At 29.5% G+C, this 17,239-nt stretch overlaps 2 protein-coding genes across 2 annotated transcripts in view; one reads left to right on the top strand and one right to left on the bottom strand.

The window, feature by feature from the left end:
* The window catches only part of LOC123293959 (CD151 antigen-like), a 60,532-nt gene extending 60,022 nt beyond the window's left edge, over positions 1-510 (top strand). The window contains exon 6 of the mRNA XM_044874971.1: positions 172-510. Coding sequence (XP_044730906.1) covers positions 172-315 — 144 coding nt within the window. The 3' untranslated portion in view covers positions 316-510. The remainder of the gene's footprint in view (positions 1-171) is intronic.
* Positions 511-9,144: 8,634 nt separating this feature from the next.
* Positions 9,145-16,764, bottom strand: LOC123291962. The gene is made up of 6 exons (XM_044872443.1): positions 16,391-16,764; positions 13,565-14,059; positions 12,360-12,555; positions 11,221-11,457; positions 10,037-10,205; positions 9,145-9,381 (listed from the first exon to the last, which is right to left on the bottom strand). The coding sequence occupies exons 1-6, from the start codon at positions 16,671-16,673 to the stop codon at positions 9,223-9,225; spliced, it is 1,539 nt and encodes a 512-aa protein (XP_044728378.1). The 5' UTR covers positions 16,674-16,764; the 3' UTR covers positions 9,145-9,222.
* Between the last annotated feature and the right edge of the window lie 475 nt (positions 16,765-17,239).

Genomic DNA, 17,239 nt, shown 5'->3' with positions numbered 1-17,239 from the left:
ATATCTCGAATTGTTTGACTATAAATTATATTTTTTCTTAGAGGCGATCATTATAGGACACCTTCGCCTACAAACGCACATACAAGATACGTGCGAAAAACTAAACCACCCCTTGACAGTGGGGTAAAAAGGAAGTTGAACAGATAGTAATATCGTTTTGTTTTTTTTTAGGGTTGTTTAAATCGTTTAACATCAGAAATGCGTCAACATTTAAGCATTTTGAGTGCAGTTGGGCTTGGTATCTGTGTTGTACAAATCTTTGGTATAAATTTAGCATGTAGTTTGCATCTAAAACTACGTCATATATTGGACTGACATTCGGATAATAACTCCGAACGGGTATATATCTGTGAGATTCATGGATCATTACCATTTGGAGAGCATCAATCGAATTCCACATTAGATGAAGTATTAATGGAACATAGTAGTTGTGTTGATGTGCACAATCCCTCTAGTGAGAATAGTATAGGAACACAAAAAACTTAATAATATGAAAAAGAAAAAAATTGTTTACCAAAAAATTTTGCACTGTTATTATTTTAAGTTATATTAGTTATTTCTGCTTCATGTCGGAATCAAACGCAATAAGTTGAATTTTTGTACAAACCTTTATTTTGATAGTACAAATGTTGTCTCAAAAGTCACATATGGTTGCGTGTTCGCGTTCTTATATTTAAGGTCAAAGGTAGCAAAAATCAGTCTTTTGATAATATCAAATTTCCTTGACCTTCAATCGTATTTGCATTTATTATAAAAGTTGTAGAGAATAAAATTCTCTACAACTTTTGTATGAAATTTTTTTTGTACGGTGAAATAGATAGCGCAGAAAATGGAGTGCTAAGCTTAACGTACTCCAGTGCTGGGTCAATATTTATAAATACAAGGTATTGAATAATTATTCATTAATTACCACTTAAATCATTATTTAATACCTTATATTTATGAATATTAACCCTACACCAAGTACACTATGAAATATACGTATAGCTGATCACTCCATCTCTTCGCTCTCTATTTACAAAACGAACCAAAGAAGACAAAAAAAATTTCAGTCAAAATTTGTAGGGAAGTAGAATTAGAATCCTCTACAACTTTTATAATGAATGTTAATACGATTGAAGGCAAAAGAAACGAGATATTCACAAAAAACTGATTTTCGCTATATTTGACCTTGAATATCTAAGGACGCGCACGCGTGACCATATGTGACTTTTAAGACAACATTTGTACAATCACCATAAACGTTTGTTCAAAAATTCAGCTTATTCCGTTAAATTCCTAGGTTGACCACTTTTTTTGACTTAGATGATTGAATTTTTACTATTTGCAAAATTAATAAAAAAATAAACCATTTAAATGTAATCCATAAACATTGAAAATTTTAGAAATTAAAAAAAAAATTAATTTTTTTCAAATTGAATTTTTAAATTTTTATATTTTTACTCGAATTAAAAAAATTAAACCAATCTTTTGGATCTTATAAGAAGGATAATTGGATATTTCCTCTTTTTTCATTTAGATTAGTTTAATTTTTTTGATCACAAATTATTTATAGTGAATAATCAAACTGTAAAAAGCAGAAAAAAAATTTTATTTGATAATTTTTGTAAATATTGTAGAAAATTAAATTAAAAAAAGTTAAATTTATTAAAAAAATATTAAAAAATAATTAAATATTGTAAGTGCACTTAAATTTTGTTTGAAAAATTTACAAATTATATCAGAAGTATTTTACATAAAAAAATATTTATTTTGTATTAATTCTGAAATCTTGTTAGAATTGCAAATAAATGTGAAATAATTTTTGTTGATTATTGCACAATTTGATACATTTTATACTCGTTTTTTAATAAAATTCTGCAAAAAATTAGTTTTATTGAGAAATTACAAATATTTGAATTTATTTATTTATAAGATTCTAAAAATTCTAAACGAATTTTTGTTTAGATATACTGTGCCCAAAAATAAGGTGACATTGTATTTCTTTTGAAAATTCTTTATTTATTCTTCAAAATCAATTTCATCCCCTTCAAAGTAATCCCCTGCCGATGCAGTGCACTTATGCCAACGGATATTTCCTATCTTCGAAACACTGGTTGCAGTCACTTTCCAGGATTGCCTTCAGTTCCGTCTTCGCTGCGACTTGAATCTCCTCTATCGTATCAAAACGGTGTCCCCGGAGCGGTCTTTTGAGCTTGCTGAACAGCCAGAAGTCGCACGGCGCCAGATCAGGTGAATACGGTGGCTGCGGAATGATATGAGTTGAGTTTTTGACGAAATGATCACGAATTATGAGTGCAGTATGGGATGGTGCATTATCGTGGTGTAAAAACCATGAATTGTCTTTCCAAAATTCCGACCTTTTTAGGCGGATAGCGTTACGCAAATGACGCATAACATTCAAATAATATTCCTTGTTGGCTGTTTGGCAGCACGGAAGGAATTTATAATGCACAACAAACGCGCGCCGTTTAAATTCAAATGTCACCTTAATTTTTGGACACAGTATGTATACCTTACAGACGTTCCCAAGAAAATAAGCTTTCTTTTAATCATTTTGAAAGCTTGAGTACACTACATTCCTGTATGTTTTTTGAACGTGAAAAAAGTTTGAATATTACTTGAAGTAATAAAATTGTATATTTTAGCTATTAAAGTTTGATTTTTATTCTAAAAGTATCATTAAATTTTTGTAGAGACCGGACGTTTTATTATATAGCAATGATAATTTTACTACCATTAATTTAAAAAATTTATTCTGAAAATATGTGACTTTTGATAATCTTTACTATTTTTAATCAAAACTATCGCGAAAGTAGAATTTTTTGTTAGAATGAAAGTGATTTTTGATATCAAAACATGTAGTATTTTTACTAGTTATAACTAAACAGTGTATAGTCTAGTCGACAAGTTGAAAATGGTGAAAAATAGAGATACTGCTCTTAAAAATATGTGCGATAGCTTGTTGGATTCGGAATAATGTCTTGTTTATGAAATATTGGCAAAAAACTATACCTTTTTTTCATTTTTAATTGTTTATAACTTATACAATTTTTTATGAGCTAAAAAACGCTTCCGATACATTTTTCTAGACATCATTCCGAATCCAAGACGAGTTCAAGATCCGAATTCAAAATACGAGCTATATTTTTAATGGTAGTATCTTTTTATTCACCATTTTAAACTTGTTGGCAGGTTTCTAGGTGATAAAAATTAGGCTAAATGTCGAGAATTTTTACTCCTACTTTTCATCTAATTTCATTGATTAGGTAATAATAGATTTCAACATCAAAAGGAAAATCAAAATTGAACATATTTATAAATTTATTTTCTTGGGAGCTATGTTCTTAAAGCTTTCTTTCTAGGTGTTTTCTACGCAATAATTGTTATTTTAAGAGCGCGCAAATATCGGACCTTCACCGGTGCCTAAAATTTATTTATTTTTGTTATAAATAGTATATTTATTATAAATGGAAAAAAATAATTTAATATTTATTTAAAATAAAAAATAAATTGAAAAAATAAGATAATTTAAAAAAATTATCCATATTTTATTTAAAAAAATAATTATGACTCGAATCGAAGAGTATATAATAAATATTTAACAGTAAAATTACTAATGTACAAAAAAATTAACCAAGCTAAGAATTTTAATTATTATCTCGAATGCTAGAAATAATATTTATTAGCTTTTCAAAATATGCAATTATAAATTATATTGTTTACTGCTAGCTGCAGTCCGCGGTGTTATCCGCGATTTAAACATTTTTTATCGTTACTGTGTAAATTAATCAAGCCTTCTTGAGAAAAATGCGAAGAATCTATTTCACGAACTTTTACAAAACTCTTTAAATAACACAGTGTCTGTATGCTATCCCTATAGAACCGTGCACTTTTCCGGGATAAAAATTAGCCTAGGACAATTTCTGACCCCTAAACTACCACTACCCAAAATCATGTCGATCCTTTGTTCAATGAAAAATTAAAACGAATCTATCCCACGGGAACCATACATTTTACCGGGATAAAAATATCAACCGAAATAAGTCCGGAATACCGTCCTTCGTAAAAGTTTGTAGGCGATATCATGATAACTGTAAATTCCCTTTGAAAAAAGCAAGAAAGTCATAAAACAAATTTTGTGTCTAAATTCGATGAAATTTAGCCTGTTTAGTAATTTTAACCCAAGAAATTTTTCTGGGTGGTTTTTATCCAATTACAATTACGGCAATTAACCCGATTACCCTACCTTGCCCTGATTCCGTGCTTGGATAGCGAATAAAATTATACCAATAATTGGATTCTAAATTTTTTATTACCAAAAATGTTTACTTAATTTTCTTAGTATATTAATAGTTTAGTTTTCTCCATTTAATTAAAGTGAATTGTTGTTAAACATTTTCATTTTGAAATATTGTAAACTAATAGTTGGAAAATTAATTGTAAATAGTTGTATATTTGTGTTAAAATTTTACCAAATAAAATAAATATTTTAACAATTATATTGATTCGAATTAATTTATTTCCTGTAACAAAATATGAACAAAACGATCTGTATGGAATCGATAATAATGTTTCAACCAAAAAATGTTAAATGTGGAGGCGCACATCTTATGCAGGCATTAAACTTGACCTAAGTTTTCAAGCTCAATGAAAAGCTCACTCTACTCCATAACTATAATCGATATATGAACACTTTAAATTAAAAATTTGTTATTGATAACAAAAGTAACATTTTTTGTTCGAAAAATGTTTTCGCAAACCATACAGTTTAGACAAAAAAGGAGTGACAAGTTTTACTCGAAATTGTTTTTCCGTTTTAAAATTATTTCCCAAAACCAAGGCACTTTTCAAAAAAAAAAAAAATCTAATAAATCAAATAAAAAGGGTTCATTTTTCTACAAAATGGACTGAACATGGACTGATTTCAAATAGATTCAAACATATAACACGTATATAACTGATATAACCATATAATACATACTATACAATTTGCGCATACTCGTGAGTAACAGTATTGTTTACGAAAAATTGTTTCAAACAAAATGTGTTTAATTTTTTATAAGGAGCATTTTTTACATTTAAACTTTTGTTCTATCTTTAAGTGTTTTCAAGATGGGTCCTACGGACTCAAGACCCATCGGTATCTCTTTTCGTTTTTGAGTAATCGTGTTGACAGCCGGGCAGACAGAAAGACAGACAACCGGAAATGGACTAATTAGGTGATTTTATGATCACCTATACCAAAATTATGTAGCATCAATATTTTTAAGCGTTACAAACTTGGGACTAAACTTAGTATACCTTGGTATATTTAATATACATGGTATAATAAAGACATACTGTATAATCCACAATAGCCACTGAACTAACTACACAAGTAGTCGCGATAATGTAGGTATATATGAAATTCGTGTTGCATTTGACTCGGGTACAAAAAACCACCTTTTTACAAAAACTGCGAACGATAGACCTTTTGCTTTTCCATACAATGACAATGACAATGAATACTTTAGGTGACTCAATATTCTGAAATTTTATGAATAAAGAAAAAAAAACACAAAAAGGCTTTAGACATCGAAAATTATATTTTCAGCTATACTTTTAAAAAAATAACATAAAAATCTAAATAAATACATTATTTTTCCAAATGACTAGGTTTTAAAAAATTTCCTAGAAGAATTAATATACAAAATAATTTTTATAAATAAATAGTGTTGTATAAATTTCTGGCTATCGAAAAGAAAATTGTATATAAAGTATTGTCGATTGGAAATTTCGTACGATTCTTTAAGTTCGGCAATATTAACTCCTCTCTATACTTCGATAGTCAAGAAGACTAGAAGATTTCTAAATTGTGTTTAAAGATTGAAGTTTAAAAAAAGAATTGTATGTTAATAACACTATTTATTTTGTTTAAATAATTGTAAGCTTTGTCTTTACAGCTTTTATTTTTTTATGCATTAATAATCCAGGGAATAAACAATAAAAAAGATTGAACTTCGGAAAAATTCCCGGAAAGCTGAATTTTTACATGGACCTTCTATTTGTGGGTCTAAACAAAATCACAAAAGTCCCCATCGATCAAAGATCACTAAATGTGAATATTTCATTAACGGTTACTGTTATCGAAAAAATCGTTGTTATCAAATTTGTATATTAGGAAATTTCTTTCAAATAACATACAATTACTTTAATTTAATTTATTTACTTTAGTAAATGAAACAAGCACTACAAAAAGATTGGACGATCAATTTCAAATTTTTTTTTATATATGAACTAGGGACTTTTGAGATTTTGTTGGGAGCAACAAATCGAAGGTTCATGCAAAAATTCAGCTTTCCGGGAATTTTTCCGAAGTGAAATATCTTTATTCTCTGCAATATAAAATCATCTTTGACATATTCATCAATTTAAGTATTTTCATTATTTCACTAACATAATAGGATTTGAAGTTCTTTGATAGAGTAGTGGGTAGGGGAAGATATGCTGGTGTTTAAAGAAACATAACATGGCACTGAAAGTATTTTTGCACCAAATATTCCAAAAAGGTAGTTTTCAACGACTTAAACTCGTGAAAAAATTGTAGAACCATTGATCGTTTCTGTTAGCTGCTATCAATTTTTAAAGTTTTCGATACGTAACACATAAAGGATAGAAAACCATACTATTTAGAAGACATTCTTTTGAACATTTTTACTTCGCGTTTTTTGCTTTAAGAAAGTAACTTTGCAACAAACAAAAGTAGATGTATGAAAATAAACAAATTATGGATGCTTTGAGCCGAAATAGGATTTAATTGACCATTCAGTTTACGAAAAAAAAAACATAGTAAACAAAGATTACTTTTCGATTAATGTTTAACTTAATGCAGAATTGTACAAGCGGCAACATTGTACAATTGACTTCTATGACGGTACTAAGAATATATTCGATATGATTAAGTTCCTTTTCGTTTAGATAAAAGATGGTGGCGATGCGAAAATATTCATGTTTTCAAAAATAGATTATATCTACGGACTTGGGCCAGATTCAAAGTTAGTATTAGGTACACTCAATGACTAAAAACTACATTTGGCAATTAATTGATTACCTCGTTTGAATCGTATTGTATGACTTTGAAATCATATATTTATCTTGCCCTCTTATGGATAAATCTTACGGGATCTATACCAAATTGTATTCCTAGCAAATGAAAATATACCAGTATCAATAGATAGTAATTTATTATTATTCTCTTGTGCGTTCCTGTCTAAATGTTGATTCACTTCTTCGCTCAAATCAAAACGTTATGTGTTTGACCGGTATGTATGTATGTATCTTGATCGTCCGCTGGTTATATTGGCTATGTGACGTTACATTAAATTGTATATGGCGCACTCAAGATTTATGAAAGGCAGACTGAGAAAAAACGCAGTTAACTAAATACAGCCAACTACCCCATCTTATTGAATGAACTTCTTTGCAAAGAATATTACGCACAATTACCTCTAGAAAAAAATCATAGAAATAGTCGAAAAACAATTAAATTACCATTTTTGGTCAAAGTATTTGAAATATATTAAAGAGAGAAACAAAATATAACTTGCTACCACTTTTAATAATCATAATATATATATCAACTTTGACTAAACATGGAGCACCTATCACTGATGGCTATTTTTTTTTACATTAGATTTAAACAAACAAATTTTACTTCTTTGTCCATGGTCTCATACAAAAGGCGATGGACAAAGTACGACAAGAGAATAGAACTGAATTAAATTATGATTCAGTTGCTAATCGCATATCTCTCCGCTTGTACATTTCGCCCATCGCTTTGTGTGTGGATTCATCGTAACACTCGGACTTATACAAATTACATAAGTCTGTGGCCTAGTTTTAAAATGTTTCCAATTTATGAATTAAGACACAATTTCAAGAATTTTTGTACAGTTTTAGCACCTTTTTGTTATCAAATTGAAAAAAAAAAAAAACGATTCAAACAAAAGTTGTTTATTTTTTATAAGGAACATTTTTCACATTTAAACATTTGTTCTATCTCTAACGGTTTACAAGACGAGTCCTACGGACCCAAGACCCAATTGACCTATGTTGCTCCTACGAACTCGACCTCACTTTTTACGTCTTAAGCACACTATAAAAATTTCAGCTTGATATCTCTTTTCGTTTTTGAGTAATCGTGATGACAGACGGATAGACGACAGGCGACAGACGACAGACAGACAGACATACGGAAATGGACTAATTAGGTGATTCTATGAACACCTAAGCCAAAATTTTTTTCGTAGCATCAATATTTTTAAGCGTTACAAACTTTGGACTAAACTTAATATACTATGTATATTTCATATACATGGTATAATAATATTACCTAATGTCAACAAAATATCTTTTGAAGTTATACTTTTTCAGGCCCGTCGGGGTAATAAAATTATGAAAGTGAATTTTTATAATGCGCGCGCACAGGGTGACGCACAAACTACATGTTGAAGTTAGCTATAATATTTTAAAACCATGAAGTTACTCGATAAACGAAATGTCATTTAAAGAAATATAACGTCTTGCGTGAGGATAAAAGTACGTAATCTTTTCTTTTTCTATTTCTCAACTGTACAAAAAGTTATTTATTTTATTTTTGTAATTTTTTTTAAATAAACTTAAAATATTCCATGAAATATACCATCTTTGATCACTTATAAGACGAATGTTCAATAAAAAAACTGTTTTCTTTTTGACTGTGCGTGATATTCTTTGCTACACACTTAAAAAGTAATTTATTTAGAAGTAAATATAAATTTGTTTTTAAATATTTTTGTATAAATAGTACAATTTTTAAACATATATGGAAATAGATACAATTTTAAAGGATTTTAAAAATAATAATTTTTTTAGTACCTAGTATGTTAATATAGTTAATAGTTAGCATACGAAGAGGAAGTATTTTTTAGTATAATGTACAAAGTTTTTTTTTTTTTTTAAACAAAATATGTTCGAAACGAAATTAAACTTATAAAAAAATAAATATATATTAAATATTATATATATTCAACATTTATATATTTATAGATAATTATTTTTAAATATTTTTTCTCAATTAAAACGTTTTATATAATTTTTAATAATAATAATTAATATGACATTATATGATTTGCTTTGGTCAAAGATATGTTGCTAGAAAACAAACACAAGATGGCGCAGAACAATTATTATATTTTTAATCTATTTGACATTTTTATTTGATTCATTATTACTATATTTGGTTGATATGTTATCTAAATGAATGCGTAATAGATCATCATATTTGGAACATGATAATATGAACCATCCAAGTATTGCACCAATTGATGTCCACATTGAATGGAGAAGGACACCGTCATGCTGCAAAAGGAATCAGAAAATATTAACGTAACTCGTAAACAGGTTTTGAGGATCGAAACACCCTCCCCCAACAAGAATCTCTAAATTCGAACTAACAATATCTCTATCTCTATATATTGTAAATGCGAAAGTAAGGGTGTTTGTTTGCTACGCTTTCACGCTAAAACTAGAGAATGATTTTTAATGAAACTGTACAGCAATATAGCTCATACTTCAGAATAACACATGAGCTATAATTTATAATATATAGATTTATTAACAAATAAAAAATAAATAAAATTTAATCTGACATTCATGGCCAACTTTTCTGATATACTCAATGAATTATGAATATTTTAGATTTAACAAAATTGAAAATTGTACACATCAAGAGAGGTGGAGGCTATAAAGCGGTGTTTTGTACTTTTAAGGCCAGTGACACGGGCGGGAATCAAGCTAGTATTCCTATAATTATGACGAAGCCGTACATCTGTATAATATTCTATGTCTAAAGTGACCTATAAAAAAGATTCTCAGTAGGATTGTCCATAATTAATGCTGTTTTGCTGTACATTTCACAACGGGGTATAATTCAACGTTCGGCGAAAGCTAATAACTACATTGGGCATTGGGTATATCCCGTGCGAATTAGTTTTTAAAATATTTATGAAATTACCTTGATAACGCGTACTGTTTTTTCACTAATCAATTGATAATATCCATTTCTGTTGGTTTCTGATAAAAAGCATATTAATGTTGCCAAATAAATAACAATTACTATACAACTTTTTCGATAAATCCATAAATCAGTAACATGTTTCATATTTAAATGTGCTAAATCATACCTGAAAAACAATCAAATCAATTTAATAACGAAAATTTAAACATGAATCATTTAATTAACATTGGAAGGAAAAACGATAAAATTGCGTTTCCCAGGATAAGCGAAATATAGAGAAAAGTAATTCGAATATATATTTTGTAAAGTATTGGGGAAAATCATTTTGATATGCCACAACCGGAGTATTGAAACAGAACTACGATTACAGGCTTAAACTGGATTTCAACAGGCTTTGAATAAATAGATGGATATTAAGAAACCATAGTAATTTGGAACAAAATTGTTCTAATGAAGAATGAACTTAGTTGGTCTCGTTTTTATATAGACCACTGCTGCTTATTTAAGATTTATGCCTGATTATGACTGACTGACGTCATTTGAGATTTTTCCAATAGGAAATCCAAGGGTACTTAAGAGATTTGGAATATTTTGAATTACCTTTAGATGATATATTTTAATTTATCCCAAGAATACATCTAAGTGTTCTGGAGGCTGAGAATGCAATGAAAGCAGTCTTTAAAAAAAGGTACGTTACCTCACAAAAGAGTCTTATAGTTTCAACTGCGGTGGAAATTTCGATGGGGAATTAGAAAATTCAATTTAAAATAAATCAATGTATCGGAAAATTAAAAAATCATTTTCTTTTATATCGTAAAATATATAGAATATAGATATCATATAAAAACTGCTAACAGAAAGAATAAACACTAAAAAATATAAATTACAGTTATACGGAGCCAAGCACTGAGAAAAGCACCGCAGAATAATCCTTACAAAGGCCTGAATGGAATTCTAAAATTAGCAGACGCCACCTACAACAACATGGAAACGTGTAGTGGAAACTTACACTTTTAAAAGACATAACATGAGGCCTAAAATTCTGAACTCCAATAAATAAAATTATTGATTTGATAAAGATTCCTGCCAATACATGTGAATGAACCAACAAACTAATGGTTATAGCTGCAATCGGGTGAAATGATAAAACAATGAAAAACATTTAGCAAAATAAAACGTACCGATCGAATACAGAAACAATACATATTATACATAAGATAAAGAATAATGTTTTGTAATATTCTGAGAGTTCAATGCATGCCATTATAAAATCTTCATGATCAATTGGTTTAAATACATATAACATCATTAAATTCATTAAAGCCACGCCCGCCAGCAGGCCATGGCAAAATGTTGAGAATGGCATCCAAATTCTTTGTAGGAATATGGCAATGTCCAATGGTATTAAATCCGGTGTGCTGAAACATTAAATGAAAAATTAATATTAGTCTTTAAAATGAATCAAGATATCGGAAGGGTTGCTACAAGATTGATCGCATTTTTAATCCTCATTGTTGCAAGGCTATAAAGCTCATTATTTGTACCAATGTTACACGTTTCCTTGGGAATCATCAGTAGTAATAATAGTTTGACAAGTAAAATTTACAAAATTTAAAAAACCCCCGAGAAATTTTTCGGATACAGAACCCTAAGCTCGTACGTGAAACGTTTCTAAAAACAATCTCCATTAAATTACGCTTTTCCTTATAGCCTTCTCTAAACTTGCACTTGAAACGTATCTAAGAATGCTTTGCATTACCTTTTTTCTTAGTGCCTTCTCCAAACTGAACCGATTTTGAGGATTAATACCTATTTTTTAGTTGTTTCGAGTACAGAACCCTAAACTCGCACTTGAAACATAGCTAAAAACACCCCCCCCCCCTTTGAATTAACTTTCAAACGAAACAAAAAAAACCAAATCGGTTCATCCGTAGCGCCTATGACCCCACAGACAGACACACACAACGGTCAAACACCCCTTTTTTTGATTCGGTGGTTAAAAAATTGTATGTTGCAGTATGAGAAGACTGGCTTTTTCAACTGCAATATTTGGTCGCTTTGAGCTTCATTGAATTGTCTGGGTAGGTTGAAGAATTCGTTCATTGTGCTTCAAAACGCATGCTGCACGGTAGTATTGGCTTTAGTTTTCTAATATTTTTCGATTGGTTGTAGCTGTAAGGCCTTAAAATGTGACAATATCATTTGTTGTAGCCTTGTATTAAATCACAAGACTCAGGAAACTAGTTATTTGCGAGCCAGTAAGTAATTTACGTCCAAACCATTCAGGCAGAAAATATTGAATGATGTTGTTTTAACATACCTTTCCGAAAATTGTTTATCTCCAAGACTTAATGGAGGATTCACCGGTTTTGCTCGATTTGAATTATCATTTGATGATGATAATTGATTATGTCCTATATATATTTTGGTTGGTATGTCCAATGGAGGTGATATTCCTCCATATTGTGGTGATTTTGGTGAATCGCCATAATTGTAACCGTGAATTGGTGCAGGACCTACGAAAATATTTATGTTTTGAAAATCATATTTTTAAGGACTCATTTCAACATTAAAACGTGTAGACATTTCAATTTATTCATTAAATATATATTTTGAGTATAAATTAATATTCCGCATTTGTTTTTATTAAAAAATAAACTGAGATAAAATTGATTTATTTTAATTTCCTTTGTGTGGATCGTATTACAAAAATGGTATGACCGAAGATTTTAACATTTCTTTGACCGACGCTAAACATTCTAAGCATTAATCCAATTGCTACATATATTTGTCCATGCTTCACTTCATAGCGGCTGCATTTACTCTTTTTTATTTTCAAGAAAATATTTGTGTGAAAGAAAATACACAAAAATTCGAAAGAATAGCTGAAAAATCGAAAACATCAACATCATGCCTGCTCACTGAAGTTAAGCAACATTTGCCACAGTCAGTACTTGAATGGCAGAAACTGCTTGTTGTTGCCTTTTTATTATTTATTTTTATTATAATTATAACATTTGCTAAAATATTTGTAAAAATTGGTAATTCAGTATGAGAATGGCGACCGTAGCGAGCTCTGGGACCGAAAGTCGTCTAATTGACCTAGAGGTGGAATTTGTATCTAGCGAGGGACTTAGCGGGGCCAGTCATAATGTAGCTATTAGTGAACTTTAGCTGCATCTAAGCGCGGTGAGCTCCGTGGTTAAAGATCCAAGCCAGTCCGAAAAACGTCTCACTGACCAATATGATAAAAGTAAAGTTTATGTTTAGCATAGCATGTCTATTTATGTATTCGAAGGCTCAAACCAAAGATAAAAGTAAAGTTTATGTTCAGCGCTGGCGGATTCAAGCACAGCATAGCTATTAATGACTTGGAAGCTGCAAGTTAATTAAGATTAATCGCTTATCAAAAGTTATAATCAAATAAATTTTAGGTGAAACGAAGTTCACCGGATCATCTAGTGTCCATTAGAAAGCTAATTTTAATCTAAAAAATAATAGACATGAAATTGTCATGGTAACTACCTTCAAACACATCGTCTTGTAAATCTTCCAAAGCCATGGTTATATCAGTTTTTGGTTGATATGCTTCATTGAAAAAACTTTGATTACGTTTTTTAGATTTTTTAACACTTGACGAACCAGCGCCATTAGTGTCATCTTTCTTATTTTTACGTTGATGTTTTTTCAATTTTTTCTGATCGGATACAATTTTTTCACGGCTATTACTCAAATTATAATCGTCACTATTCCGTTTTGAAGATGTTCCACCATGTTGATCATTTTTATTATGGACATCTGGTGAATTGATATCAACATTTGCATTTATTGTCATAAAATTATTTTTTGTACGATTTACAATCGATTGTTTTTCAGCCGGACTTAATGCTTGTAATTGTCCACTTAAATCGGTATCATCACCCCCGAATTCATCTTCATAAAAGCTTAAACTTTGTGGCCGTGGTGGGTATTGTTTTTTATCAACTCTTGCTATTTCCTGTTCTAATAAATTCATTATTCCTGAAAAATAAAATTATTGTTAATAAATCAGAAAATAATACATAAATTTAGGTTACGACGTCGGTTTCATAGGCACCCCATTTCATATAAGCTAGTTACGGTTGTGGAAATTATACACTTGTGGATTTTTCAAATCTTAATAATCAATTTCCTTAATATTTAAGCTAAGGCTATTTAACGCTAAGGCATGGAAACCATAGAAATAATGTTATTTCTCTATATCTCCGAAGATTAAAAAAGATCCTCTAAATGGCAGGATATATTTGTAACAGACTACCCCCCCCTAGTGTTGCCATCTACCGGTTTTTTTTAATCTTCATAGGAAATAGGCTTAGATCCGAAACGGCTAATCTTAGATCCGAAACGAATGAACCGATTTTGGTTTTTGTTTTGTTTGAAAAGTTATTTGATCGAGAGTGTTCTTAGCTATGTTTCAAGAAAATCTTTCAAACAAAACATAATCAAAATCGATTCATCCGTTTAGGATGCTACGATGCCGCATACAGATACATAGATACATATACTGATTAAACATTAATCCTCCCTTTTTAGTTGGGGGTTAAAATGAAAACTACTTACCAAAAAAAATTAATATTGTACAAGTATGAATTTATTGTCATTTAAAGTTTCTAAGCAACTATTTCAAAATTGATATTGTTTACGTCTGTTGCGTTTAAAATACAGTGTGATAGATAAAATCGTCGTAATACTTTGTAGATGCAATCGCGAATTATTATTAGGTTAATTTTTTATGAAATAATTATATTGCTAAGCAACAATTTAGTTACCAAACACGCAATATATAATAAAAAAAAACACGGTCATTTTCTCAACTGCTTATTTCCCATATTGATTCGTATACAGTATGTTTAATAATAGTCTCGAATATAGCAAGGTATAATTTTATTTAGCAAAAAATTGTAAATATATTTTTTAATAATTAATCAGTGGGAGAAAGTATTGAAGTGAATACCTCAAAGTTTGTATTCTACTTTTCGAAAATCAAACTTTTCAGTTCTGGATTGTTTAACTTGTTCGTTACAAAGTAAGCACAAAATTAGAATTTTTTTGCTTACTCACACTAAACCTTTTGATCACTTGCTCCAGGATTCGCCAACTTCTGTTCGAATATGATTTTTTGTAACAATTTCGAAGTAATGTCGAACTACCAAATGGATCCGATTTTTGCACTTTTTTGGGTCAAAATTACTCTAGAAAATTGTTTTTATTCATATTGGGGACCAAAAACTTACACCAAGTTTCTGCAATTTTTTTAAAAGATGTAACTACTCCTTCGACAAAATCACAAAAAAAAAAAGTTTTTATTTCGGAGTTTATGAAACTTGATGTATCGGGTAATTTTGACCCAAAAAATACAAAAACCCTGATTATATTAACGATTGAATGGGAGTTTTTGTAATATTACATAAAACCCAGTTCGAAATGCTTTCAATTTCGAAACGATTTTGGAAATATCTCGAAAAATATTCATTAAAGTTGTAAATGTGTCGAATTTAGATGTTTTTTGTCCTAAATTGCAAAAAATGCAAATCTGGTTGATTTTACGAATGAATGATCAGTTTGTCAAAAATCTAGATGATTTGATTTCTAAGAAATTCCCCCAATCATCATAGGAACTCGATTTTTTAATTTTTTACAACAAAGTACTCTAGATTGAAATAGTTTTTCCAATTCCTTTTAAAAATTCGAGAAAGTCACCAAAAAAAAAAAAACTTTTTTTCAGAAATTTATGAAATTACGAAATAAAGTTTTCGCCTCTAGGGTAATTTTGACCCTAGAAGAAATATTCTGAAAAAATACAGAAATTGGATTCATCTGTAATAGTTTTGAGTATAGACCAAAATTATGAAAAAATTAAAACAACATTTTTTCATAAAAATCGGTATATGGCTATAAAAAATATTTGTAGCAACTTTTTCTAATAATTTTTTTCGATATCTCTAATGCTAAGCAAAATATTAAGAATTGGTCTTATTTGTGAATTTGTAATCGAATGAGTTTAAAGTTCAGATTTCGGTTAAGTATCTTAAAACATGTGACCCATCACCCTGTATGACCATCACCTTGTATGTGCAAAAATTCAAATCGGTATTCCTCTAAATAACGAAAATATGTGGGTGTCTTCATTTTAAATGCGACCCCACTGTATAAAAATATTAAAATGAATTCAAACCACAAAATATTACAATGGATTCAAAAGAGACAATTAATCCATAATTTAGGTTTCAAATAAATGTTCTATGAACTAAATTAGTGTTGATTCTTATATTTAAACATTTAAAAAAAATAAATAAAAACAATAATATTTACCTCTTTCAATTTGTGTATCCAATGGCACCTGTCCTTCAATTGATATATCCCTTGACAACGGATTATTAACTTTTGAATTGAAATTATCATCCGAAACCACCACTTCTGTTGCCGATGTTGCGCTTGCATTTCGTGTTAATTTTTTCTTATCCGTTTCAGTCTCTGTTTTAAATACCACTTTTTCGGAAACTTCAATTCGTTTTGCACTACCACCTCGTTCATGTTTACTACTTTTTTCTTTATCTTTCGAACTTTTCGATTTACGTTTCGGTGGTGCAAACATTTTTTACAAAATATTTTGTGCAATTTAATTTAAAAAAATCAAATCATCTTGTGTGGTTCCTTTGTTGCAGACACAACAAATTTATCCCTTAAATTTAATCTATAAATTGCGTAGGCGAATAATTTATTTGGTAAATATTCATTTTTGTGCTTCGTTTTTTTTGTTTTAAATTTTTTTTACGTTTAGGTAAAGCGAATTTAAGTGCTGGTTTACATAACTAAGCAGTCACAATTTATTTAAAAAATTTTTTTGGAACGTAAAACTATAAACTACTAGTTTTAATACACATAATGCTAAAATCAAACGAAGCAGACAATTGACATTTAACTAGGGTTGAAATGTGGGTTGTAAGGCTGATGTCTGATGCTCTGATAGGTAGTATTGTATAGGGGTGCAACAGAGACGGAGAGAGAATATAATATTTATCATATTTGTATGTGGGTATACATTTAAGGGTAGATAATATCATTATTTACATAATATTTTTACTAGATAGAGTTACCGAACAAGTTTTGTTGTATTGATTTAACTGAAGTTACCGACAATATAGAATTATAATATAAATA

The sequence above is a fragment of the Chrysoperla carnea genome, chromosome 2, assembly GCF_905475395.1.
Source record: "Chrysoperla carnea chromosome 2, inChrCarn1.1, whole genome shotgun sequence".
NCBI classification, from domain to species: Eukaryota; Metazoa; Arthropoda; class Insecta; order Neuroptera; family Chrysopidae; genus Chrysoperla; species Chrysoperla carnea.
Note: the sequence above shows the minus strand (reverse complement) of the source record. Positions and strands in the feature narration are given on the sequence as shown.

What these genes read in the sequence shown, in the direction of transcription:
- LOC123291962 (XM_044872443.1), bottom strand. Translation starts at nt 16,673, where the DNA reads ATGTTTGCACCACCGAAACGTAAATCGAAAAGTTCGAAAGATAAAGAA. An exon ending in GATAAACAATTTTCGGAAAG is followed by an intron (nt 11,458 to 12,359) that starts GTATGTTAAAAC and finishes TTAATGTTTCAG; the next exon opens with CACACCGGATTTAATACCAT. An exon ending in ATTGTTTCTGTATTCGATCG is followed by an intron (nt 10,206 to 11,220) that starts GTACGTTTTATT and finishes ATTGTTTTTCAG; the next exon opens with GTATGATTTAGCACATTTAA.